Raw genomic sequence first — 26649 nt, forward strand, 5'->3', positions numbered from 1 at the left:
ATGGCCATAGACTTAGTTACTTTACAAATTTCTGTATACATATGACTTATCATTTGGAAAATAATACTATAGGGTAAACATCAATGACATCAAAAGGGTAGTTTTAGAAGGGGGTTGACAGAGAGAAAAATGAGAGGGAGAGAAAATGAGAGAGAGTAGACCGGGTGTTAGGGAGAAGAAAGAGGAAAAAAGACAGACAGACAGACAGACAGAGTTGGTATTACTGAGAAGAAAGAGGGTAAGAGACAGTGATCGTTGGAGAGAGAAAAAGAGAGTAAGAGAAAGGAACGAGAGGGAGAGGAAAACCGAGAGAGATAGAAAGAAAGAGAAGAGTATTATATATTATATATATATTATATTTATATTATATATATATATATATATATATATATATATATATATATATATACTATATATATACATATATGGATAATTATCACATCACTGTAATTCATATAAATCATTCGAGCTACAAATGTCCTTTAATATCTAATTCGCTCTACCTCGGAATTGATATATTTTCATATATGTACCGAAGGGGAATTTTTAGTTGGTAATAATTTCGTCCCCTCATGGGATCGAACCACCGTCCAACAGACAGGAACGAAATCAGGACCAACAGTGACGTTATCAATTCGGCTAACAGAGGGCTATAAGCTTATATCGATTCTGACCTTACAAATCACCGTCGAACTCAGTTTTTTCGGAATTAGAATCGATATGAAACCCCCTCTACCTGTTGGCTAATTCGAACGTTTGACGCAAGTAGCCATATAATGAATAAATATCACATCACCATGATTCATAAAAATCATTCGAGCTACAAATGTCCTTTAATATCTAATTCGCTCTACCTTGGAATTGATATATTTTCATATATGTACCGAAGGGGAATTTTTAGTTGATAATAATTCCGTCCCCTCATGGGATTGAACCACCGTCCAACGGACAGGAACAAAATCAGGACCAACAGTGACCTTATCAATTCGGCTAACAGAAAGACTATAATTTTATATCGATTCTGACCTTACAAATCACCGTCAAACTCGGTTTTTTCGTAATTAGAATCGATATGAAACCCCCTCTACCATGTTAGCCAATTCGAACATTTGACGCACGTAGCCATATTATGAATAATTATCACATCACCGTGATTCATATAAATCATTCGAGCTACAAATGTCCTTTGATATCTAATTCGCTCTACCTCGGAACTGATATATTTTCATGTATGTACCAAATGGGGATTTTTAGTTGATAATAATTTCATCCCCTCATGGGATCGAACCACCGTCCAATGGAAAGGAACGAAATCAGGACCAAAAGTGACGTTGTCAATTCGGCTAACAGAGAGGCAAAAGTCTATATCGATTCTGACCTTGCAAATCACGAACTCTGTTTTTTTTGTAATTAGAATCGATATGAAACCCACTCTACCATGTTAGCCAATTCGAACGTTTGACGCAAGTAGCCATATTATGAATAATTATCACATCACCGTGATTCATATAAATCATTCGAGCTACAAATGTCCTTTAATATCTAATTCGCTCTACCTCGGAACTGATATATTTTCATATATATAATGAATGGGAATTTTTAGTTGATAATAATTTCGTCCCCTCATAGGATCGAACCACCGTCCAACGAAAAGGAACGAAATCAGGACTGACGGTGATGTTATCAATTCGGCTAACAGAGGCTATAAGTTTATATCGATTCTGACCTTACAAATCACCGTCAAATTCGGTTTTTTCGTAATTAGAATCGATATGAAACCCCCTCTACCTTGGTAGCCAATTCGAACGTTTGACGCACATAGCCATATTATGAATAATTATCACATCACCGTGATTCATATAAATCATTCGAGCTACAAATGTCCTTTAATATCTAATTCGCTCTACCCCGGAACTGATATATTTTCATATATGTACCGAAAGGGAATTTTTAGTTGATAATTTCGTCCCCTCATGGGATCGAACCATCGTCCAACGGACAGGAACGAAATCAGGACCGACAGTGACGTTATCAATTTGGCTAACCGAAAGGCTATAAGTTTATATCGATTCTGACCTTACAAATCACTGTCGAACTCGGTTTTTTGTAATTAGAATCGATATGAAACCCCCTCTACCATGTTATCCAATTCAAATGTTTGATGCACATAGACATATTATGAATAATTATCGCATCACCGTGATTCATATAAATCATTCGAGCTACAAATGTCCTTTAATATTTAATTAGCTCTACCTCGGAATTGATATATTTTCATATATGTGCCGAATGGGAATTTTTAGTTGATAATAATTTCTTCCCCTCATGGGATCGAACCACCGTCCAATGGACAGAAACGAAATCAGGACCGACAGTGACGTTATCAATTCAGCTAACAGAGGCTATAATTTTATATCGATTCTGACCTTACAAATCACCGTCGAACTTGGTTTTTTCGTAATTAAAATCGATATGAAACCCCCTCTACCATGTTAGCCAATTCGAACGTTTAACGCACGTAGCAAATAATAATGATAATACGATAATATTAGTAATAATGATATTGACCATGATAACATTCCATCATCATAATGTGTAGCCATTAAAATAATCATCACCAATATTATAATAACAATCAAACACAAAAAAAATTATAGAAAAATAATACTACTACACTCACTACTACTTCTCTAAGAGAGCAAATATTTTAATCTGTACTCACCATTAAATACTGTACATCCGCTAAAGAACTTGAAAATAAGGGGAGGTGGGAAATGTAAACAATAGCGGAGATTGTAAACTGTGCGGTGATTGGCCGGCACTTACGGGCGCCTTATGGGGAAAAATGCTGATTGGCTTAGAACTGACTACCCGCTTAGTGATGCGCGCTCTCATTGGCTCACTCTTGAGCTACGCATGTCCTTCCTTGTGGTTCTAACTGAGCTCTTATGAGGCTGTAACACAACGTTCATTCATGTAGACAAAATCGATATATATATATATATATATATATATATATATATATATATATATATATATATATATATATATATATATAATATATAGATATATGAGGGCCTCAGAACCACAAGGTGGTAAACGCCACTTTTTAAAAAATGAGTAAATTACCCTCAAAGTCTAGCACTCATTACTCTGCTTCTAAGAAAGATATTGATTTAAACTAAGTTTCATATGAAAGCCCTACCCTTTATAAATTTTTGGTGATAATTAAAAATAAATTGTGGGGTGCGCTTGTGCGCTAGCATTCAAAATGTACGCCTAACCCCTCACATTTGTGTATATTTTATTCATAACAGCGCTTAAACCATAATCAAATGTGTAAAAGGATAATAAAGTGTTATTATATTCGTGTTATAACAGCAATAGATGTAATATTAATAATAATAATAATAATAATAATAATAATAATAATAATAATAACAGTAATAGTAATAATAGCAATAATAATAATATTAAAAAATATAATATAAAAATAATATCAGTAATAATGGTAATACAGTAATATTGGTTAATAATATTGATAATAATAATAATGATAATAAAATGTGTACACACCATGAAAATGCTTTCGTAGTATAACAATCATGGATATTATACTGATAATAATAATAATAATAATAATAATAATAATAATAATAACAGGAGTATTGATATTAATATTATTAATGATAATAGCAAATAATAATGATAATACGATAATATTAGTAATAATGATATTGACCATGATAACATTCCATCATCATAATGTGTAGCCATTAAAATAATCATCACCAATATTATAATAACAATCAAACACAAAAAAATTATAGAAAAATAATACTACTACACTCACTACTACTTCTCTAAGAAGAGCAAATATTTTAATCTGTACTCACCATTAAAATACTGTACATCCGCTAAAGAACTTGAAAATAAGGGGAGGTGGGAAATGTAAACAATAGCGGAGATTGTAAACTGTGCGGTGATTGGTGATGCGCGCTCTCATTGGCTCACTCTTGAGCTACGCATGTCCTTCCTTGTGGTTCTAACTGAGCTCTTATGAGGCTGTAACACAACGTTCATTCATGTAGACAAAATCGATCATTCCTACTGCTCAAGTAGGGATTTCGACCTTTTTGAAACTCCTGAATAACATAGAAATGCAACAAATAGACAGAGGAAATGTTGCCAAATCTACTAGTACTCTTAACTCAATATTGGTGGGGGTGGCATTTACAACTCTGTGGTTCTGAGGCCCTCATATATATGTTGATGTATGTATGTGTATTATATATATATATATATATATATTATATAATAAAAGGAGCCCATACAAACCTCAAAATATAGAAAGTAAGTACTATATTTCAGAGACTGCTGTCTCTCTCTTCAGGTAGGTAATGAATGAGAAGTTACACAAAAGGCAGAACAGTGGTCCCCCATATTCGCGGGGGATGTGTACCAGACCCCTCACCACAAATATTTAGAACCAACATATAATTGGAGCCCCTATAAAAATGTTTAAAACCCCCTGTTTTTTTAGTTAGAACTCAAGAAAACCCCACTATAAATTTTCATACCTGGTTTTTTTAATAGATTTATCATAACACGTGCATTTTATGATGAAATTGATAAAAAAAAACAGGAATTTGTGGATATTTCTCATAGAAAAATACTGCGTATAGGCAAATTTTCCACAAATAATGGCAGATGTTCCAGAGAGAAATCCGCGTATGTGTGAGTCCGTGAATCCGGAGAACACAAATACGGGGGCCCACTGTATATACGTGTACCAAGATATCCATCCACAGGTAGTAGCTGTTTAACTACATCACCCCGTTTGATAATTCATCTTTAATCTTCTTAAGTATTGGTTGAAGGAAGATTTTATTATTATATCTGAATCTTAGGCACCCTTTGAGATGTTCATTACTTGTCTTTATATAATCAAGGCTGACCCTATCATCTGGCTTTTGTACCGACATTTGCTGCTATAAATTATATGTGACAAATTCTAGTTTATTCTGATGTAAGATTGGTCACAGTTCAGGCATGAGATTTTGTATACTCCTGTGTCTTTGGGGTGTTGACTTTTGTTGGACGTTAATCAGGGATTTGGCTAGGTAAAAGCAAAAGAGTTAGATTTTCCAAAAGTCTGTCTCAACATCTTAATCCTGTCCAGGTGTGGGATTTTTATTTTATTGTAGGGTGTCTCTCTGGTCTTGTCTTAAGGGGGGGCCCGTAGAAAATTATGTTTGCTTTATGAATCGCTTTCTCAATTATATGGTCAGGATACCTTAAAATCAAAAGCTGCTTATGAATTAGTTCAAATTCTTTTTCTTGGAAATCTGGGGCACAAATTCGTAAGGCTCTTGAGAATAGGTTGCTGGCTACGCCCATCTTGATAGTAATGTCATGATAAATAAAGTAGTGAATGTATGAAAGCGAGAATGTTGGTTTTCTGTATATGATAAACTTGTATTCTGCCAACTCTCTAATTACTAAAATATCAAGAAAAGGAATCTTGTTGTCTGTTTCCCATTCAACTTTAAATTTGATGCTGGGCACAAAAGCATTTAATTTTGAAAGGAATTCGTTGAAATTGCCCCACCTATTATATCAAAATGTTCGAATATCATAGCATGTCTTTGGGTTTTATTGCATTTATTACTATAGTTTCAAAGTATTCCATGTGTAGATTGGCTAGAATAGGACTTAAAGGGCTTCCCATACTACACCCGAATTTTTGTTATAGAATGATTCCCCGAATTAAAATAAGTTATTAGATACACAAAATATAACTAATTATTATTTTGCCAAGAGCCAGTGGGAAATGTTCAGAATAGGGTGCTAATTTTTTCCTCAAAAACTTTAGAACATCCTGTACTGGTACTTTTGTGAATAGGGAATCTACATCAAGTGGTATATGTGCTTCTCTGAATTTGTGACAAAAATCTTCCGAATGTTTAATGTGACTGGGAGAAAAAGTGCCTAAGAAAGGGGAAAGGAGGCCAGCTAACCATTTAGAAATTTTATAATCGAATGCTCCGGCACGAGATGATGGGTCTAAATGTAAGATTATCTTTGTGAGTTTTGGGAAGGCCATAAAAGTTAGGTAGTTTTGGGTTAATGACTATAAATTTCTCCAATAGTTCAATGCTCTTTTGGTCTTGGACAAGTAATGTTAGTTTCCTAAAAAATTCTTTGTGGACATTTTGGAGGGGATTTTTCATCAATTTGTCGTGAAGTGTTTGTGTCACTAAGGAGTTGGTTGATTTTGTCAAGGTATAAGTCTGTCCTTGATTACGATTTTTCCATTTTTGTTGGAACTACTTATTACATCTTACTTTACATAAGTTTGTGTGCACATGTGTACGGAGAGATGAGAGCAGACTGTCTACATCTTAACACATTCAGAGATGATCTAAAATTGAAATAACACTGAAATGGTTTTCACCAAACCAATACAATTTAACAAAACCATGTAAAGCAAGTCATATAATAATTTAATTTTACTAACACTTTTAAATATTTTCAATGGCACTTGACCATGTAAGTTCTTGCTTGATCAATATGTTAGTTTACTCTTATATGAGAATATCGCTTAACACGCCGTGTCTTTCACAGGTGAAAGTGTACTATGCTGGCAGTGCAACAGTGCAATTGACCCCCGATGTGGAGAGCATAATTTCGACAGGCACACTCTAGACCAGGTAGATTGCAGTCAGCTTAAAAGAGACCACTTGCCTGGTATGGAAGCTTTGTACTGCAGAAAAATTGTACAACACAGTAAGTTGGTTTGACTTTTATTTCATTCTTGTTTTTTAACTTGTATGGAACTATTCCAGTGTGTCTATATATGTTTAAAAAATCATTTCACATTCAGTTTGAAACTATGCTAGTAGGTCTATGATATCTAATGAATCATTGGACATTCAGTAAGGGACAAACTATGGCAGTAGGCCTACATTATGTGTAATTAATAATTTCTTCCCAACAGTTCAAGGAAACACTCGAACAGTCCGTGGATGTGGTTGGATCGATGATGCCAAATACCCAGTTGGAGAATGTTACACAAGGACAGGTACCAAGGATATCATGATTACCTACTGCCACTGTGAGGGGGACGGTTGCAACCCGGCAAATACTGTGATGGCCTCAATGGGTTTGGCTGTTATTCTTGTGGTTCTTACAAAACTCTTCTAGATTTTTCAAGAACAAAGCAAAAAAGTTATAAAACCACAAACTACACACCCAAATTACCCCGCCCTTCCACCCGAGATTATTTTTGAAAGGTTATTGATGGCTTTCTTTCATTTCATCTGTCCTAATACAAAATGTTACAATATACTGTAATCAAAGCTGATAAGACCTGTGTTGTTAAACTATTGTTTGGTAATATACTTTAAGAAAAAAGGATCTGATGTTAGAAGAAGGCTTGGTAATGATGAAATAGTTACAAACCTAAAACTTGAATTGAATTGCATTTAAACGTGTAATGAAAAATTGGAGATATGTTCACCTAAAAGTTGCTGAAATTGTCCCAAAACATCATAACCCGGACCAATCAAAATCTCGGTCATTCACAAAAATCCTACTGCCATTAACTCTTGTTAAACAGACCTCTCTCTCATACCATGTATCAGTGAAAATGGAGGATACTCACTTTAGTCTCATAAGAAGTTTCCTTATGTAAAGCATCACATACTGTTCAAGGTAGCATTGATTAGGGCAGAATTTTCCCATTGTTTGCAATGCAAACCTAATAATTCATTTTGTTCCGAAGTGTTATGCACTGTTCATAATACAGAAGCATAATTGTTACACTTTATAGATATTAATGATAATGCTGTAGTCGTATGAAGGACATTCCAAAGTACAGTACTACCAAGAGTTGTTTATACTATACGTCTGCCAATATGTTGTTGTCATTCAGGTGAACACTGAAAAATAAAAACAAGCTTTGTCTACATATGCAATTGAGATCAAAAGATGTCGTCAATGAATTGAGCGCTGCATGAAAGGAATGTGTGTTATCAATAAGGATCAAAGAGATATAATTTGAGCTTCTGCCTTAGAGAGTGGATGAAGCAAATTTGCTGTAGAGTTCCACATTGCCTTTTTGCACCTATTATTATTCAGAATCTAAGGGAAAGTTACTATGAAATAGGATGCAAGCAGTTGGAAGCTATTGGACTGCTACTCAATTCACTAAGTTTCTGTAAAGTCCTTCGTCCTTCTGAAAAATCTTTCATTCAAGATGAGGCAAAAGTTACTGAATGTTATGAAACTGCTTTTTTTTCTATTTCATAATCGCTTTCCCATTCCTTATGTTCCCAACCTCAATGTTTCCAAACACTGCTTGAGATTCAGGCCTACTATGCAAAACTCTCATAATCCCATGAGTGAGGCTTTGATCAAGGGAACCGTGTCATCTGTTGTCTAAATTCCCTGACCAATTTGGAAAAACTTGAGATATTCATAAAAACTAGCATGTTCTCATCTTTTTTTATTTTTTTCTTTGAATCTTAGCCAAATATTTTTCAACAAGTCCTGAGCATACTGTGACATGGTATTATTCAGTATGCAAAATTAGACTGCAACATGTTAGGTTACCAAATAAAAAAAGGTAGTGTACTAGTACTGCTTATTTGCAGCAAATGTAGTTTGAACATTTTTAAATATAAAGAGAGAAATATATTGTACATGTTGAGAGAGAAAGTGAAGCCTTGCACTGTACATTTTACCTTGTATATTCAAATTTAGATTTCACTTTAGTACCATTGCGTTCTTTATCATTTGTAAATCTCTAGGAGACTAAACCTCACTTTCGTATGTGAAGATGTAAAAAAAGAAACAAAAGAAAAAAAAAAGAACAAAACGCCAACATTACGTTGCATAGACATACCTCCCAATTTAGTTACCTTTACCTGACTGAGGTTCTTTGGTGTTTGCTTGGGTTCCAGGCATGTGCTTGGAAAGTTGCATACTCACAGAAATTCTTAGTGCAAATGATGGTAATATTCACAACTGTAGCATAATATGTAAATAGATATGCAGTTTTGATGCTCTCTTCTGCTTTCCAGTGGAAACATCTGCCTTGTAAAAAGCGAGTTCAAATTGTGCTTAGTGACATAGGGTTAAATGACTGTTTAAGAAATAGATTTTGTCCAATGAACAAGTCTTAAAACTTAAGAGATACTTAAGGGGTGACTGATGGTATAGCTGTCAGTTTTTACAAAGCTCTCATTAGAGCAAAATGAGACCCAGGGCTCGATTGGTCAAGCTCTAATGCAAACAGAAAACAGCAGACAACTTTCTTTCCTTTTTTTTACTGTTTTTTTTGGCTGTTAATAGATTTTTTGTCATGTAATGACAAAAGCATGAATTGTTGGTGAAGAATTGCTGGACCCTTTATAAGAACTTCCTTGTGTTCTCAACCTAAGAATCTGTGAGCAAATTTCTGCTAGTATTTGAGTTTGACAGAAGAGATCCCATTTCTGTAGCAGAAGTTTTGGTGTTACAAGAAAAGTATCAACTAATGCCTTATTCCTCTATGTCTATATTTTATCTTACAGTATCTAATTTTACTTTACTGACCAGACTCAACACAGGTTTTCATTTGCAAACCCATTATTCCTCACTGACAAGATTTTCTTCAGGGCATAATTCTGAAGGAAATTAACTAACTGGTATTGTATTACTATTCTCCTGCAACACTCAGTCTGTCAGTACAGTAGAGCTACAGTTTGACCACATAGGAAACCAAATTGGAATTAAAAGTCTGTAAGGCTAGTTATCTCAATAAATAATTTTTTTGGCATTACACAAAATTTCTATCACAATTCAAGTGGATAAAACTAAGAATTTAAAGATTGTAAGTACTATGCATTGGAGCAAACACAACCACAAAATATGAGTTCACAATTACTCATCAACAAACACTACCAAGAGTCAATAAATTATTTGACATTACACAAAAGGATTTAATGTGTAATGAAGTTAACATTTGTGTAATATTGTGTCTGGAGTTAAACATACCTGCACTTTGTATATATATATGTACACACTTTTACCTGCAATTTGTTAATACTATATTCATTATGTACAGCATAAGTAAATGCCCTTCTTATGTGGTACCCTCAGTTGTCTCCAGAGAGAAGACAATGCTGCAAGAGCTCAGAATGACTTTTATGTGTATGTGGAACAAAAACATACTGTAAATTATACTACCAGTGTTCATGTCAAGCGTCTCTACACTTCAGTATGATGTTTGCCTGTTTCTACTTGTCAATACACTTCAGCTAACTGTGCAATGTTTGTATTTTTTCTGCATGTCCGAGATGTTGGAGTTGCTACTAAATTCTAACTACTAAGTGTTAATGGCTTTGATACCAGCAGGTAAAGGTTCACATTCCAAATCCTTGATCCTGGAATCATTAAAGAACCCATAATAACTGGAAAAACTACCATTATAATCATGTAAATCTTTATGTACCAAAGAGATATTCCAGACTTCATGATCTATGTGTACCTATCTTTTCAATGCTGTATGATGAGAAACTGTGTGTTTTACAGTGACATTACTCACTTTGATGTTGGTATTTAAACACTGCTAAGTCCTCCTGAATACTGTGTTCACTCATACACTATATGAAGAATCCACATCAAGGCTTCAGCCTTTAATACTTTTCTTGTGAAAATAAGAAATAAAATATGTACTACCCAGTCATGGTTTTAAGCTGGTGAGCAATTCAGAATTAATTTTTATTAAAAATGTAACATGACCCTGAAGAAACCATTGCTCTGAAAAAAGAAGTAGTGTCTGACATTACCCTTCTCTTTTAAATGTTGCGTGGAATACATTCTGTGAACTTTTTGGGTGAAGGACAGCAGATGTCCCTTATTCTTGCCGTGTTTTATACCCCTCCCTCTGGTGAATATTCTATACAGTACAGTGTATGTATATGTGTGCATGTATATATATATATATATATATACACATACATATATATGTATATGTATATGTATATATATATATATATATATATATATATATATATATATATATATATATATATATATATATATATATATATATATATATATACACACACACATATATATATATATATATATATATATATATATATATATGATGTATATGTATATATATATATATATATATATATATATATATATATATATATATATATATATATATATATATATATGGAAAACTCAAAAGTAAAATTTCTTCAAAGCAAAACAAAAATTGTCTTATTTTAAATAAAAAGACAATGGTTTTCTTTGCTAAAGTAAGATCAATATATACTTGGGAATGATTTGGTTAACTGCAAGTTTCACAACATAATGTTTCCTTTAGACAACTCATTTAGTTTTCAATACATAACCAATAGATGATGCATATACCTTAAAAATTTCTTTCTTCTCTGAGATTTTCCTCCCCTTGTTAAACTCTTCCCCAGATCTGCATCAAAACAAGCAGAAGCTGTTATTAGTAAGTACAAAATGTCAAAATAGAAACCAAAATTACAGGGAATTTGGCAAAGGGAAACAAAATTCAAACTTTGTTAAACAGTTTCAAAGAAAGTATTTAAATAGTATTATAACCTAGCTGAACACCAAATAATTCACTTTATGAACATTGCAACTGTATCATTTTTGCTTGTAAAGCTCTTTTGTACAGTAACATACAGTATTGAGGAAGATTACAACACTGGTAAAGAAAAACAAAAACCTCATTGTTTATACCACTCATTTATACTCATATTTGTTTCCCTTAACTAGCAAGGCCTACTATGAAAGTTTTATTAACTGTGAAATACTGTGAAAGGTTTAAGACACTACACATGAACAGGTGTTATGCAGTCATAACACCAAGAGATGTCAAAAAAGACCTCTCGTCATTCTGCAGCACACTTCATTTAGTACCTTTGTTATGGGCAGCCTCTTAAAAATGCCTAAGTTTGTTGTCATGTTCATTTCTTGTACAATAAAAAACACTTGTGAGCAGTGCACACTTTTGAAGCAGTTGTAGGCCTTATAAGACCATGATTTGATTCCATATGTTTGTACTAGTCATTGAGGTAAGACTGAGTTTAGAAAAAATAAAGATCTTGACATTTGTGATGTGACAAGTGTTCATGAATATCTTGGTGTTTCATAACCTCAGCATCACTTATAATGATAAGAACGTCTTTTGTAATTCACAGGTAACCAAGTAGCTTTTGAAATGAAAAGTGACTTAATCATGTACGTATATTCAATTATGAGATATCCTCATAGAATATGCACTATACTGTTTGTACAATGTACAGACCCAGTGTACATGTCTAGGCATAATGAAAGTACAGACCACAAACAGAGTCTGAGAGGATTATGACAAAGGAATGGAATACAGAGGTAAATACAATCCAGCAAAGAACTTGCTGTGTTTGTGGTCATTCTGAATTTGTGATATACTCAACAATGAAACTTCCATAGAACCAATAAGTGTAAATGTTAACATTCATGTAAATGTATTATAATATACAAGTTTAGCAAATACAAAAGTTTTATTTACTTATGATATTTGCCTGATACAGTATGCAGTTGGTCTAAAGTACAATCATTGAGAGACAAAAAGAGGTCTCAAGAGAAAAACCCTTCACCAAGTGTCAAGAAAAGAAGCAACAGAGAGGGATGATAAAAGCAGGCTATACAGTACATCTGCATCCTTAATAGCATTTTCATAAAGCACTAAGTGACAGCATTATGTTATGAACATTACTACTCAGCTATAAGCTGCATGGTACTGTTCAGTTAACAAGACGTCTAACCAATAAGAATGTGCTTTGAAGTCATGGGTACTGACCTTAGTAAAGGTACACGTAATATTAATACAATGACTAGCTACTGGTACAGTATATGAATATGTCGCATGGGAAATGTTCAATGCTTTCCCTCCAAAAAATTAGATCTGTGAATCATACTTGCAAATCGTCTGAATTTTTATTTTTCAGACATAACATATTATAATTTGATTGTTTTTTAAAGAAAAGATCAGCATTGCTGGAGACTGCCAAGGATTTCAGAGTGAAACCAGCTCTCCTCATTCCTTTGCAAAGTAAGGCTCACAGTCCCTTCAGTGTCTTATCTTTTTCCAACCTGAAAACGTTGCCAAAGTTAACAGTAGTTGAATCTTTAGTCACAAATTCAATCACAAGTACAGAAAAAACGTCATTAGTTTTTCTGAACTGACCATTTGGCCAACTGACATGTTTTCTATACCAACCCATTAGCAGTCCTAATTTTCCAGGCTCAATTTTCCTCGTATTTTGACAATGAATCCTTCAGACCAGCCCAGTCACTTGTCTAACCTAGAAATCTGACATGACTATTTGGTTCAACTGTTCAATGATATGTAATGCTTAAAACAGTAAAGATGGTCCAAGCCAGCTTTAGTTTGGACATAAGCCTCTCCTACCCTTCTTAAATTGAACCGAATTGAATCGAATTTAGAATTTAGGCCAAAGGCCAAGCACTGGGACCTATGAGCTAATTCAGCGCTGAAACAGAAATTGGCAGTCAAAGGTCTGAAAGGTGGAACAGGAGGAAAACCTCGCAGTTGCACTATGAATCCACTGTTCGGAGAGGGTGGAAAGCAAGATTGGAGAAAGAAAATAAGAAAGGAGGTAGAGTAAAAGCAACGAAAGGGGCTGCAGCTTGGGGCGAAGGCACTCTGCAAGGTAATGCCTACAATACACCACATGACGTACACTGATGGCACTAACCCAGTACAGGGTACCGTTCTTAAAGGCATCTGAAATTGAAAGCTGAGAGCATTATAGTTATTGTAAAGGTAGCCTGGACTGACAACTTATCTCTATTCAACAAACGTGTCATGTCATCTCCCTCACACTAAAATGGAAGCAAACCCCTGAGCATTTAAAGACAGAAACTTTAAGGTGTATCATAGATGGGCAAGAAATAAAACACAGAAGGCAGATGTGAGGCTTGGTCTGCATTTGAGGAATCTGCACTGCTCCTTCTACAAAGATTCTCAACTCTCCTGATTCCAGGTAATTTATTTAATAAGGACTTCGTCCATCAATGTCTTGCTTGTCCATTCAATTACACATTTTTATTCACAGAGTGCAATATAAAAATACTGGAACTATTTATTCCGGTCTGGGTGCTGCACACTGATGAATTACCCCATCCACTAAGGGTTAAATGTTCTAATACTGCCAGGGAAAGAAGAAATAAATCATGTAGCATAGTAAGCCCAAGATTCCCCCCAACAAGATCTACTAGTTGGTGCTGGAGGATAGAATAAGATGTATTCCAAAAAGCTTGTAAAGAAGTACAAATGCATTATGAATAACTGGATGGAAAAATGAGTTGACACTGACCACAGTATAGTATCCATAAAAACACAGCTAAAGGAAATTAATGCCAGACTCCAAATCTGCACAAAATATTAATATTATCTCCTTCACACCCATAACTTAATAGAGAGCAATGAATTTTCTCTAAAACCACCAACCTAAACCTTCAGCCGTGTTGAAAGAATAGCAGCATTCACTATAAGTCATTGCTGATATCTGAGGAACTGCAATTAAAAAGAATTTTACGAGGCCAAGATAACAGCATAGAAATTACCAAAGAGTAGCGATGCAAGATAAAAGTAGCACTGTTAGAAAAATCTAACACATTTCTATAAGTTAGTAATTTATCTATATTCTCACACAGCAAAATATAAGAGAAATTTCAATACTAAAATTGAAACTGAAGTGTTAGGTATAAGCTTTTTGGAAAGTTTTGTTTTCTTTGTATAATAACTAGGGCAAAATACAGCCCTGTAAGCAGACAACCCACTCACATTTCTAAGACTTTCATAGGGCTGCCCTGAAAGCTTTGTCCTTAAAATCTGAGATGAAAACTGGAAGAAGGTAAAGATAAGGAAATTTGAAAGGTATGTATGGGTGATTCACAAGTGATAAAGAAGATTAAAGGACAAAACAAAGGCAGCCTCACTGGTTTATGAAACAGGAGTAAATAATATAAATTTTCATAATAAAATTTATTATTTGGATACTTCTCTACTGTTAAAGTTAGCTATATATCAGCGCCGATCAGGCTTGTTGGCATTCAAACAAAAAATTGAATGGCTGCCGAGATGACTGTCTAGTTCACCTGTTCTACGCCAGGTGTTTCGAATGCTTTAGCTCATCATATTTCTCCTTGACAGCCCACTAAGTTGTGGGGAGGCTGGGTGGGGTCTACTTTAACAGTAGGTAAGTATCCAAATAATAAATTTTATTATGGATATTTATAGTATTTGAGATGAATCTTACCTACTATTAAAGTTAGCTGAGTCCCACATTAAGAAGAGGATAGTGGGTAGTGCAGCTAGACTAAAATCTGCTCAGCCAATTGAGCTAAAGGTCTCTGGCATGAAACCCAACATTCTTACCTGATCCAGAGTGCTTTCTGGACTTTACTACCTCCAGAAGTTGGATTCCATACAAAGAGCAAGGCTCTCATACATGTGCAGCAAAGAGCAGCCTTGCAGAAAAAGCCACTTTGATTCAGCCAGAGTGAAACAGAAGCAACATGAGGGGACCCCTGTGCCCAAGTCCAAAAGCCCTATAAAATGACAGTCCTTTAAAATAAATACCTTTATGATGTAAAGATATGCTCCTATACCAAATTTGTACCTTCAATCTCCCCAAAATATTAAAACCCTTGATTTAAATAAAAGAGCCTATAGGATTCCTCTTTCTTTGGTTCAGGAAGACTACCCACTACTAATAGAGGATTAAGGGATTTACTGTCTCCAAGTACGATTCTGCATACTTATGGTAGTGAGCAGGTAAAAAACAAATTGCACTTCACTTCTACTGGACCACATCAATTCTATCCTGAAGCGACACATATAGATATAACTCTAAATGAAGTTACAACAGCTTTTCACATTATGAATGTTTACCTTCAATAAAGGTAGAAAATATGGAGCTAGTTCTCATGCACTAGCCAATCAAATGCATCACAGAGGGCCATCTGTTCTTCGACAAAGATGCTCTGGGTTTCTAAAAACACAAAAGAAAACATTAACTTTGCCTCTTCCAGGCTTAACCTTCAACAAATACATTCTAGGTTTTTTAAAACCACAAAACAAAAAGTTAACTTTGCCTCCTCCAGGCTTAACCATTGGCAAAAAGGGCTAGGTTTTCTAAAACCACAAAAGGTAATTTTGCCTCTTCCAGGCTTAACCTTTGACAATGACATCTAGGTTTCCAAAAACCGCAAAATAAACGGTTAACTTTGCCTCTTCCAGGATTAACCTTTGACAAAGATGTTCTAGGTTCCTAAAAGGATAGCTACCTCTTAAGTTTTAATTGTCCAAACAGGACAGAGAAGCATTTCTTCTTCTTCCCCACAAAGAAGGTTAAATTGGAATTCTTACATTTCACTGTGAAATGTAGCCTTAACATCACCCTCAACTCTAAGGCATTAGATAAAATAGCATTCCCTTTACAACATCTTAAAGAAGGGTGCTGGCAATAAATTTACTCATTAACTGGCAATAGTGCTAAATAAAAGGTTTCATAGTAAATATTTCAGATAAAGTTTAGACCAGCATCTAAACTCCAGAGACTGATATAGAGATAAATGGGCTTCAATCTCAAAACCTTAAGGGGGCCGGCCGGAACTCCTATGTATGGTGGTATAGGGCAAAAAATGCAGTCATGAAAAAATTCATGGGGGGCTTCATATGGCAATTGAGAATACGTATACGAAATATTTAGTCAAAATTCCCTCTTACTTTGGTAGTTACAAGGTAATTAGTTAACGTAACTCAATAAGCCTAAAACATTGATCCGTACAAGAAAATGCAACATTTCTTCTATTACTGTAAATTTTGATAATTATTGTCAAAGAAATTGGGAGCAATGGCATCTGTAGACATTCTCCGAGTCGAGAAGGGAGACTTCACTTCAGTCACCTACCAAGTCCAACCATCAGTGCGAGCACAAACTTCAAGTAGTCTACACATTCGATTTCACCTCTGACATTCGCTTGCTTTTACATATGTTTATGTATGTTTCGGCAAGAATTTCTTCATGCCAATGAGGAAAAGACAAGGAAAACATCTCGCTAACATACAGACGAAGAAAAATCACTCAACTATTATTACAGAATATCATAATATACACGTAGTTTGTGAAGAGAGAGGGGAGGGTTGCGTAGTAACGCCCCCGTCTTGCCTGACAGCACACGTCACACTGTGCCCAAGGCTACGATCTTTGAGCAAAGAGATCTTTATTTATGATAAATAACGAAGTTTTGGTTTTTTAATACCCAAAATGGAATATGAAATTCATAATAATCATAATTTATTAAATTGTCTTTGTAAAAAGAGAGTACACCTTCGAGTTTCACCTCTGACGTTCTCTTGCATTTACATTTGTTTATCTTTGTTTCGGCAAGAATTTCATCATGCCAAAGAGGAAAATACAAGGAAAACATCTCGCTAACATACAGAAGAAGAAAATTTGCTGTAATAAGCCAAGTTAGTGAAGGGGAGAGAGAGAGTTGCGTAGGAAGGAGTGCCCCATCTTGCCTCAAGCAGTGCCCCAGGCTACGATGTATGAGCAAAGGGATCGTCATTTATGATTAAATTATGATAAATAAAATAGTTTTGGTTTATTAATACACAAAAAAGAAATATACATTCATAATAATCATTATTTATTAACATTGTCTTTATAGAAATACGTACGAAGGAAAACTTTGAACGCCTGTATCTCAAAACTATACTTATTGACCTTCAAAATCTATCTTCTCACTATGTTTTAAAGCTATAACATTGGAATTTGGTATATAACTCAGAAAGACATTATAGAATAATCAAATAGAGCCTTTTTTTCCAATTTTTGTTTCGTCTTTTTTTTTATAAATTTTTTTCTCCCGATTTATAGGGTTTATTTTTTTACCATATTGAAAAATTCATATCTAGCAAAAAAATGACTTTTAAAAAAAACACCCCCCATTCGATTGGAGGTCTACATCAGGTCTATATATGGTAGTAATCCCAGGTCTTAATATTAAATATCAAGGGAGGAGATAGAATTTGAAAAATGGTTATTTTCGGGATAAATCACCCTGGCGTCACAAAACCGAAGGTCAGAGGCGAAAATCATATGTGGTTTGGAGATGTCCCAAGTCACCTTATTAAGTGGTATGAATATCAAAGTCCTGTCCTTAAAAAATGGCATTAGCCGGCCGGCCCCCTTAAGGTGCTGATCCTCAGCGAGATCTAAAAGCACATGATGCAATACCGAGGAAAGTATGGAACGATAACTTTGAAAGTAAACAGCGAAGTCTTACAGTCTCTGAAAAAGCAGAAAAACATTGATGTCTACAAGGTTCCAGGTGCTAAAATTCATCTAGAATAGCACCCTTAGCAATACACTGATCACTGCTTCTGACCCAAGGCCACGACTGTTTTCCACTTAAGGAACTTAATGATAGATCCTATGATAATTTGAAAATCCCTTCATTGGGAGGGGGCATTCTAATATCTCCAAGCAGTTAAGGAGATACGTACATAGTTAGTGGAAGAGCATAGAATTGTGTGGTCGAGTTAATTTCCTCTTAACGAAGAATAAGAGAAACATCTACCGAGAGTGCTAGTAATTCTGAAAATCATTTGCTATGAGGATACAAGGGCTCTACACGAGACACTAAGCAATTCTTGAACTTAAAATCACTCAATAGTATTTCTAGTAAAAACAAGTCTGAATCTGGCCAAATCTTAAAAAACATTCACTGCTCAAACCATGAGGGCTTAGCAATGGGACCTAAAGCTTATTGTGGGATCCAAACCACATCCAGAAATGAATTTCTATCACCAAAAATGAATTCCTCCAATTCTGCGTTGGCAGAGGGGGGAATTGAACCCGGACCGTGAGGTCGGTAGTCAAGCACCTAACAGACTCGTCCAACACAAGATTTACCAGGTGTAGTGTTGACCATTCTATATTGTAAGAAAGTGTAATAACACTAGTTAAAACTCTTTGTTTTATGTTGCACAAAAAAGGGAAAAACCAAAACCTAGACTTAGGCTTAAGAGCAAACTGGATAACTCCTGGTTACAGAGTCCCTCCTACAGAACCTAGACACAAAGATGGTTTTGGATTACTTACAAATGTAAAGAACGTAGTTGTAATTCGTAATTTCTTATGCCGAAACTGTACATTAATTGAAGCTGATTATCTGATAAAATCCCCAGTGAGGCCATGTTCCTTAATAAGGAAAGCCCTTATGATATGGGAAGCTTCCTTCAGGCCTAAAATTCTTCAAGAAGGAAGAGCCTATTCATCTTTGACAGAAAAGCCTGCACAATTCAATATCACATCATTAGATAGGAATCAGGATTTAGAGAATTAAAAATCATAATGCATAGAAATGGGTCCAGGAGAAGCACCAGTTCCTCAGCCCTTGGAATACTGTTGACAGAGTTGGCCAACTTGAACCAAAGATTCAATATGAAAGATTCTTGCTCCTAAAGTTGACACCATCCACCAATGGGCAATAAAATTCCTGACAAACTGAGGTGGTGTACACTAAGCCAAACAAGGCACAGAACAGAAATACCTTCTTGTAAATAAATCTTGAAGGCACTTGCGTGACTGAGGATGTACTGGTGAGATGAATACATTTCTGCATGTCTACCACAAGTCTGACCATTCTCTGGAAAGGCACTAAAACCATGCTAGAAAACCAAAAAGTATATGGACAGACACTTCCTATTAGTCAGTCTTAAATGTCCCAAAATAACCACCTATCTTCAATTGCTTAAGGAGCTAGGAAAGAGAAGTAAAGACCCATTGAATTACTACCTGTTCCATTAGCTGCAGATGGAGGGTCACTAGGTAGGATAGAACCAACACGTTTATGTACTGACCTAACTACATGTAGTCCCCGGTTATCAATGGGGGTTCCGTTCTCGCGGGGTACTGATAAGTGAAAACCGCCATTAACCAAAACTCTGGGATTTATGTGCCAAAGTTTCAGTTAATGGCGCCTCTGTTAGGTATGTTATGGTGCAAAACTTGGCCCATTATGGCACTATAAAATGCCAATTTTATGGCGATAGACAAGCCCCATAAAACCAGATCTCCGTTAACTGAGTCCATCGATAACTGGGGACTGGCTGTAATTGATTTTGCAATCTATCAGTTTCCCTTCTTTCCTATATCTGACATATTCAAGCAGAAAGTCCTCTTAACAATCCCCTACATTCTTCACATCTAGTTCCAAGATCACACACTGTACCCCTGCAGTAGTACAACCCGAATGTTGATCTACTTCAAATTCCAACATCCAGCTTACACCAAAATCATCCCTACATAGCCTGATGTTACCAGTTTTGTTTCCGGTGGAAGATATCCTAAGAAAATGAAATTATAATACTATAAACAGGTGTAAATCAGCCAAACTTCATAAATACCAACAATCGCCTAACCGCAATGGCAGCAAGGAGAATTCTGACATGAGCTAAAACATTCGAAACACACCTGGTGGAGAAAAGGTAAACTAGACAGTCATACAGGCAGGCATTCGATTTTTTATTTCAATATGGAGATATAGCTAACTTTGACAGTAGGTAAGATTCATCTCAAATAATGGTATAAGGGATTCCAAATGACATATGACAGAATAAAAATGTTTATACAAAATTAATACCTATATTTATAAAATTCTCTTATAATGTATTTACATGAGTTCATTTCTTCTTCTGTCCCTGCTGTCGTTTTGGAGGAGCCCATCTGGAACGGACAGGGAAATAAAAACTTAGATTCTCCGTGCTACAAGATACACATTTCCACTTATAAATAATACAAATAATAGTCAATATAGCACCTTAAATATTAACCATCAAAGGAAAGCACAACATTCAAATCATCCTTTACTCACCTTAATAAGGTAGGGTCTACAGTTAATCTGGGTCTCTTGAACTGGGACGATGAAATATACTCCTCGACTAACTTTGGAGTAACACATATGACATGTTGTCCCTTCCAGTATTTGACTAAATTTATGCTCTGTAATGTTGATATTATATCCTGTTGTGTGATGCTTGTCATTTGGCTGAAAAAAAGCAAAACATTTTTATTAATGTTAGCTATATACAGTATATATACAAGGGTACAAAGGTATACAAAGATAGTGGAGGGATGGTGTCAAGAAACTGAAAAAGGTCGAGATGATTTGGGCATGTGATGATCAGGGATGACGAGCAATTAGTACCAGGACAAAAACCTCTATGAAGGCCCAAGAAATCCTGAAGAACAAGATAGTTGAAGACCTAGACCTAATGGAAGTTCAGCCAGAAAACACACAGGACAGAGAATGGAGAGAACTCAGAGCATATATATAATCCCAAATAATAAAGGGCTCATGTAAAATTATGGCAATGATGATGAAGAATAAACATCACCTCCTAAGCTGAACTAACACTCACATAGAAGTATACAAATATAATAAGCCATTAGTATTCTAAATATTGAGCTTACCTTTATAAGATAGGCACTGCAGCCTATGATTTACCATGATTTCCTTATTCTCTCTACTAACAAAAGTAAAATCTTAAAGACTTAGTATTCAGGTAAATTCATTTAGTTTTTATATAACCCATGCATCATGACTACAGAACATAACCTGATGAAACAATAAAGAAAATGATAAGCAAAATGTTTACTACAAAACCTTCAGCACATGATGCACATATGCATGATGCTGGATTCACTGGCTGGATTCACTGGGGTTACAAAGATATCTGAATGAGGAAGAACTTTCAGCCCATGGCACCTGTAAACCAGAGACTACCTTTCAAAGTATAACAAAAGGTTGCATAGTAGACAATGAGAGGTAAAGCCAAATGTCACAGATCTCTAAAATAGTCTTTGATTCAATCATGGAATATACACTGCCAATAAAATTTTAGCAAAAAGATGAAAAAATGTAGCAAATGAAACGTGTTTTCTTAGCAGCAATCTGGTATATTTAGAGTGGCTATTCTGAGATACATCTCAAGAAACTTTAACTATCTATATATTTAAAGAGAGAGGTTAAATTTTATTAAAAGCAAAGTGTAAATGAAAGGGAATATAAAAAGACAATTAGAAATCCAATCTTAGAAGCATAGTTTTACTAAATTATGGGCTCCTCACTTTCATAAGCTCTTAAGATCACATTTTATCAAAGAATGCCTAACTGAATATAAAGTGAGGAACAAAAGATGGTTGGGAGGTGAAGATATAACAAGTGTAGATGATTCAATCACTGGCAAAGGCATGCATGTAAGAAACATTTAAAGGTATAAAGAGGAGGGGCATGAAAACCCTACAGAACGCTACTTAATATATAGAAGTGTAGATATAGCCTCAACTATAATTCATTCCAGCGTTGGCAAAAATGAATTCCCAGGTTTTAAGACCTTCCTGTGTATGTTAACAACACATCTCTGATTATGTATAAATATAAAAAACAACCTCAAGATATCCGATGGCAAATATCCATATTCACACTCAACATGGTAATATACAAAACTTTGGAATAAGTGAAGAAAAAGTATTAGGATTTCCAAAGCATAATTATACAGACAGTGCAAAGAAGAAATAAGAGTAAACATCTGATTAGAGTAAATGAGGGATAAAAAGTCAAGTCTGCAAAAGTAGCTAAGTGATGAAGCTGTTAAAACTCATAAAAATATACAGACTTAGACTATGGACTATTTGTGTCTTAAAGCCTTTGGAATTCCTGTTAATTCAAGGATATCTTAAATGCTCATGTATAAAGTGTACTACTTTACCATGGGGTTTTTGTTACTCTTCCTAAGGTCAGACCCCAATATGACACATTATTTAATTACCATTACTTTACATGGTCCTACTTCCATAAAGACAGTTCAACATCTATAAAATACAGTACAGTCCCAAAGTATGCGTGTTTGAATTGTGCGATTCCCCTTTTAAGCGGTCGCTAGTTCTCAAAAATCAATTTTCTGTATCTGAGAAGCCGTTCAAAGTCTGCGAGTCATGAGCCACAAAACATATCAAATCTATTGTCTTTTCAAGTATTTTAGTTGTGTGTGTGTGTGTGTGTGTGTGTGTGTGTGTGTGTGTGTGTGTGTGTTCACTGATATCTGAGAGAAGGGGCGGGGGAATGCTTGGAGGAAACAAACTATTATTACTCTAAGGGGAAATGCGAGAGAAAGATTTCCTGCTCAGCCATATTAGCTAAGACAGAAGGCTCTGCCTCACGCATTTGTGACGTCATAGAGCAGTTGGTATGAATGATCGGTATCATCACCATCGTCATACATATTATTCAGATCTGCGAAGTGTATTCTGAATGATCGGTATCATCATCATCGCCATACGTATTATTCAGATCTGCAAAGTGTATTCTGATCATCCACATCATGTATGCATCTGCCTAGAAGTTGAAGAGTAAGACCTAATTTCTCAAAACTAAAAAGCTTGTCCTTAAGTTAAAGACGAAAGGAGCAACTTCCATTTTGGCAGTAGTCAACAACTAGAAATCCGTCATGCTGAACATAAAATAAGAATTTTATTGTCTAGGTTAACTTATTTTGACTAACTTTTGGCATTTGATCATTTATTTTTTTCTATTGTTGAAATAGGTTTTGATAAAAATGACTAGTAAAAGTGATTAACAGAGAAGCAGAAGTGTTTGAGAGAGAGAGAGAGAGAGAGAGAGAGAGAGAGAGAGAGAGAGAGAGAGAGAGAGAGAGAGAGAGATAATAGTTTGATCTAAACTTTTCAAGAAACTGTCATTTTATGCTGAATTTTGAATTTTTATCATTTCTTTTTAAGTAATTGAAATTTCATATCAAATTTTGAATTTTCATCAGTTCTTTTTAACGTAGAATAAATTTATATGAAAACAAATACATAGTGAACGTGCCGGACAAAGAAACAGAGACAGACGCTCATAACCAAGTTTCTTAGGCCTAACAGGTGTGAAGACATACATGATCCATCAGTCCCCCAAAACCTCAAATGGTTCACAAAGCCTTCCTTCAGCAGGAGAACTCTACACGAAGGATGAGATAGAGGAGTTTGAAGGTTTTTTGGCAGAGCATAGGTAGAGGAAATTCCATCTAAAAGGGTTTTTTAAAGGAAATGACTGTATCGTACAGTACACTTGCACCCAATGGTGGGATTGTTTACGTGTGAGAGTTTTCACCATCCTGTGTATAATTTTAAACTTTTTCAAGTTATTAAAATTTTTTTAATGTTTTATTTATCCATAAGAATAATTTCATATTAGAAAAAATTACAGTATAGTACATCTAAAGTATTGAAAATGGGTAGTATAAAAAAGTTTGACTGGGTAAGTTGCCGTTTTCCTTGGCCCTAATGGAATTATTCCCATAAGGTATGTGTTTCGAAATCTGTAAATTTCCAATTCTGCGAGGTCGTGGATCGACCAAATTCTCACATAACTGGGGACCGTACTGTATGCATAACAAATATTAAATATAACATCCATATACTGTTCATCAGTAACACAATCGACCTTCAATATTTCTAAAGATGAGGCCACATCTGTTTCAGCCATCTGTAAGATCATGGTTAAAAATTGTTATTCATATATCCGAAAACAGATCTTTAATTTGGCATTAGGACTTAATCTACATTTTACAGGGAATCCTTTTTTTTTTTTTCAATAAACTTATCTCAAAGTTAATAAATAAAACTGTTTCTAACTCAAAACTAGACCTCATTTAAAAAGCCTGTTTTACTTATTCTTTCCTATGCCACAACTGAAATATTAATCTGAGGTGACAAAAAAACATACATACCTTAGATCTTTAATTGATAATGTGCCTTTGAAGTCACGTAAAATCTCTAGTAAAACCCAAGTCCAATACGATCTGTATGAAAGTTTTCCTAGATCCGACAGTGGCTTTTCTGGACTTCCAACAACACCTTCCATTTTACTAAGTTCATAACTGCAAAATCAATGAAACACCTTACATACAAATCAATATCAAAATTTTTATTGAAATAAACTGATTTCTTCATAAAAACCAATCACTCATACATAGCCAAATTCATTATTTTCGTATGTCCTTGCCCTGGTACTGCAATCTTGTAAGTAAGAGTTCCTCATTGGACGAGTGCGTTACAGGCTAGCCTACCAATTTGGTGGTCGGGAATTCAATTCTCCGCTCTGCCAACGTGGAATCGCAAGAATTTATTTCTGGTGATAAGAAATCTATTTCTCGATATAATAAGGTTCGGATCCCACAATAAGCTGTAGGTCCCGTTGTTAGGTACTCAATTCGTTCCTAGCCACTTATTTATATATATATATACTAATCCTTTGGGGCAGCCCTAGGTGAGCTGTTAACCAGGTCAGTGGTCTGGTTAAAATGCAATATAGTTAATTTAACTTGCAAATAAGACAGAAGAAGGGTGGTACCAGATCTATGCAAGCACCAACTAGATCCACAGGGACATAGCAGTTAACTGTCTCACCTTAAGTGAAGTCTGGATGGAAACTGCCAGCAATAAATGTGGCTGAGAGGAAGGAGCTTTTGAGCAATGGGTTGAAGGGTTGTAAAAAACTCCTGCAATACCTATAATGTGCTCCTGAAGAAGGAGGATTAGAGATGAAGCCAAGGTTCTGATGGCACATACATAATTAAGTTTCTGAGAACATATATGTAGTCAAATGGAGTTAGGCACATGAAATGAGCTTTCTCAATTCTTTTCCATAATGTTTTTTCTGACTGAACTCCCTTTTGGTTTATGTCTTCATCTATGCCTTGTTTCCAAGATTTCCTGCGTCTGCATGCAGGGCTTTGCCCTTATACTTCCTATACCCCTGTGGTTCTCAAACGGGGCTGCAGTCCTCTGGGGGACCGCAAAGGCGTTTCAGGGGGACTACGAACGGGTCACCAAATCCTACTGTTATATCATCCCCACATGTAAGCTATAATTAGGATTGCTCTCACCATACAGTTTGGCATTTAATGTATGCTACAACGTACGTATAGTCAAAATACAAAAAATCTTAATTCTTTACCACAATATGTATATCTCACTGGTTTTCTTATGAGAGAATAATGAGAGAATAAAGTGGCGAAAGAAAAAATTTACAGAAATTATATGAATATAAAATGGACTTGGGAAACTTTTATAATTCCAGGATAGGCGTAGGTATCAGGCAGAGCATATTAATACTGAGTGAGATGCAAATGGAAAAAAAAAAAAAAGTCTAATGATAAATTCACACAACCCCATTTTGCCCATATCCCACTGTTTAAATGACAGAGAGAGAGAGAGAGAGAGAGAGAGAGAGAGAGAGAGAGAGAGAGAGAGAGAGAGAGAGAGAGAGAGAGAGAGAGAGATAATAGTTTGATCTAAACTTTTCAAGAAACTGTCATTTTATGCTGAATTTTGAATTTTTACAATTTCTTTTTAAGAAATTGTAATTTCATATAAAATTTTGAATTTTCATAAATTCTATTTTATCGTAGATTAAATAAACTTTGATGAAAACAATTACATAGTGAACGTGCCGGACAAAGAAACTGAG

At 35.1% G+C, this 26649-nt stretch overlaps 2 protein-coding genes across 2 annotated transcripts in view; one reads left to right on the forward strand and one right to left on the reverse strand.

Annotated features, from left to right (window-relative positions):
• The window catches only part of LOC135202407 (uncharacterized), a 105223-nt gene extending 94907 nt beyond the window's left edge, over nt 1–10316 (forward strand). The window contains exons 2-3 of the mRNA XM_064231801.1: nt 6628–6789; nt 7001–10316. Of these exons, the coding sequence (XP_064087871.1) occupies nt 6628–6789; nt 7001–7206 (368 nt within the window). The 3' untranslated portion in view covers nt 7207–10316. The remainder of the gene's footprint in view (nt 1–6627; nt 6790–7000) is intronic.
• Nucleotides 10317–20341: 10025 nt separating this feature from the next.
• LOC135202408 (histone acetyltransferase KAT8-like) overlaps nt 20342–26649 on the reverse strand; it is a 231712-nt gene continuing 225404 nt past the window's right edge. The window contains exons 7-9 of the mRNA XM_064231802.1: nt 24908–25057; nt 20992–21165; nt 20342–20843 (exon numbers count right to left, since the gene is read on the reverse strand). Of these exons, the coding sequence (XP_064087872.1) occupies nt 20801–20843; nt 20992–21165; nt 24908–25057 (367 nt within the window). The 3' untranslated portion in view covers nt 20342–20800. The remainder of the gene's footprint in view (nt 20844–20991; nt 21166–24907; nt 25058–26649) is intronic.

Source organism: Macrobrachium nipponense, chromosome 30 (genome assembly GCF_015104395.2).
Source record: "Macrobrachium nipponense isolate FS-2020 chromosome 30, ASM1510439v2, whole genome shotgun sequence".
Lineage (NCBI taxonomy): Eukaryota > Metazoa > Arthropoda > Malacostraca > Decapoda > Palaemonidae > Macrobrachium > Macrobrachium nipponense.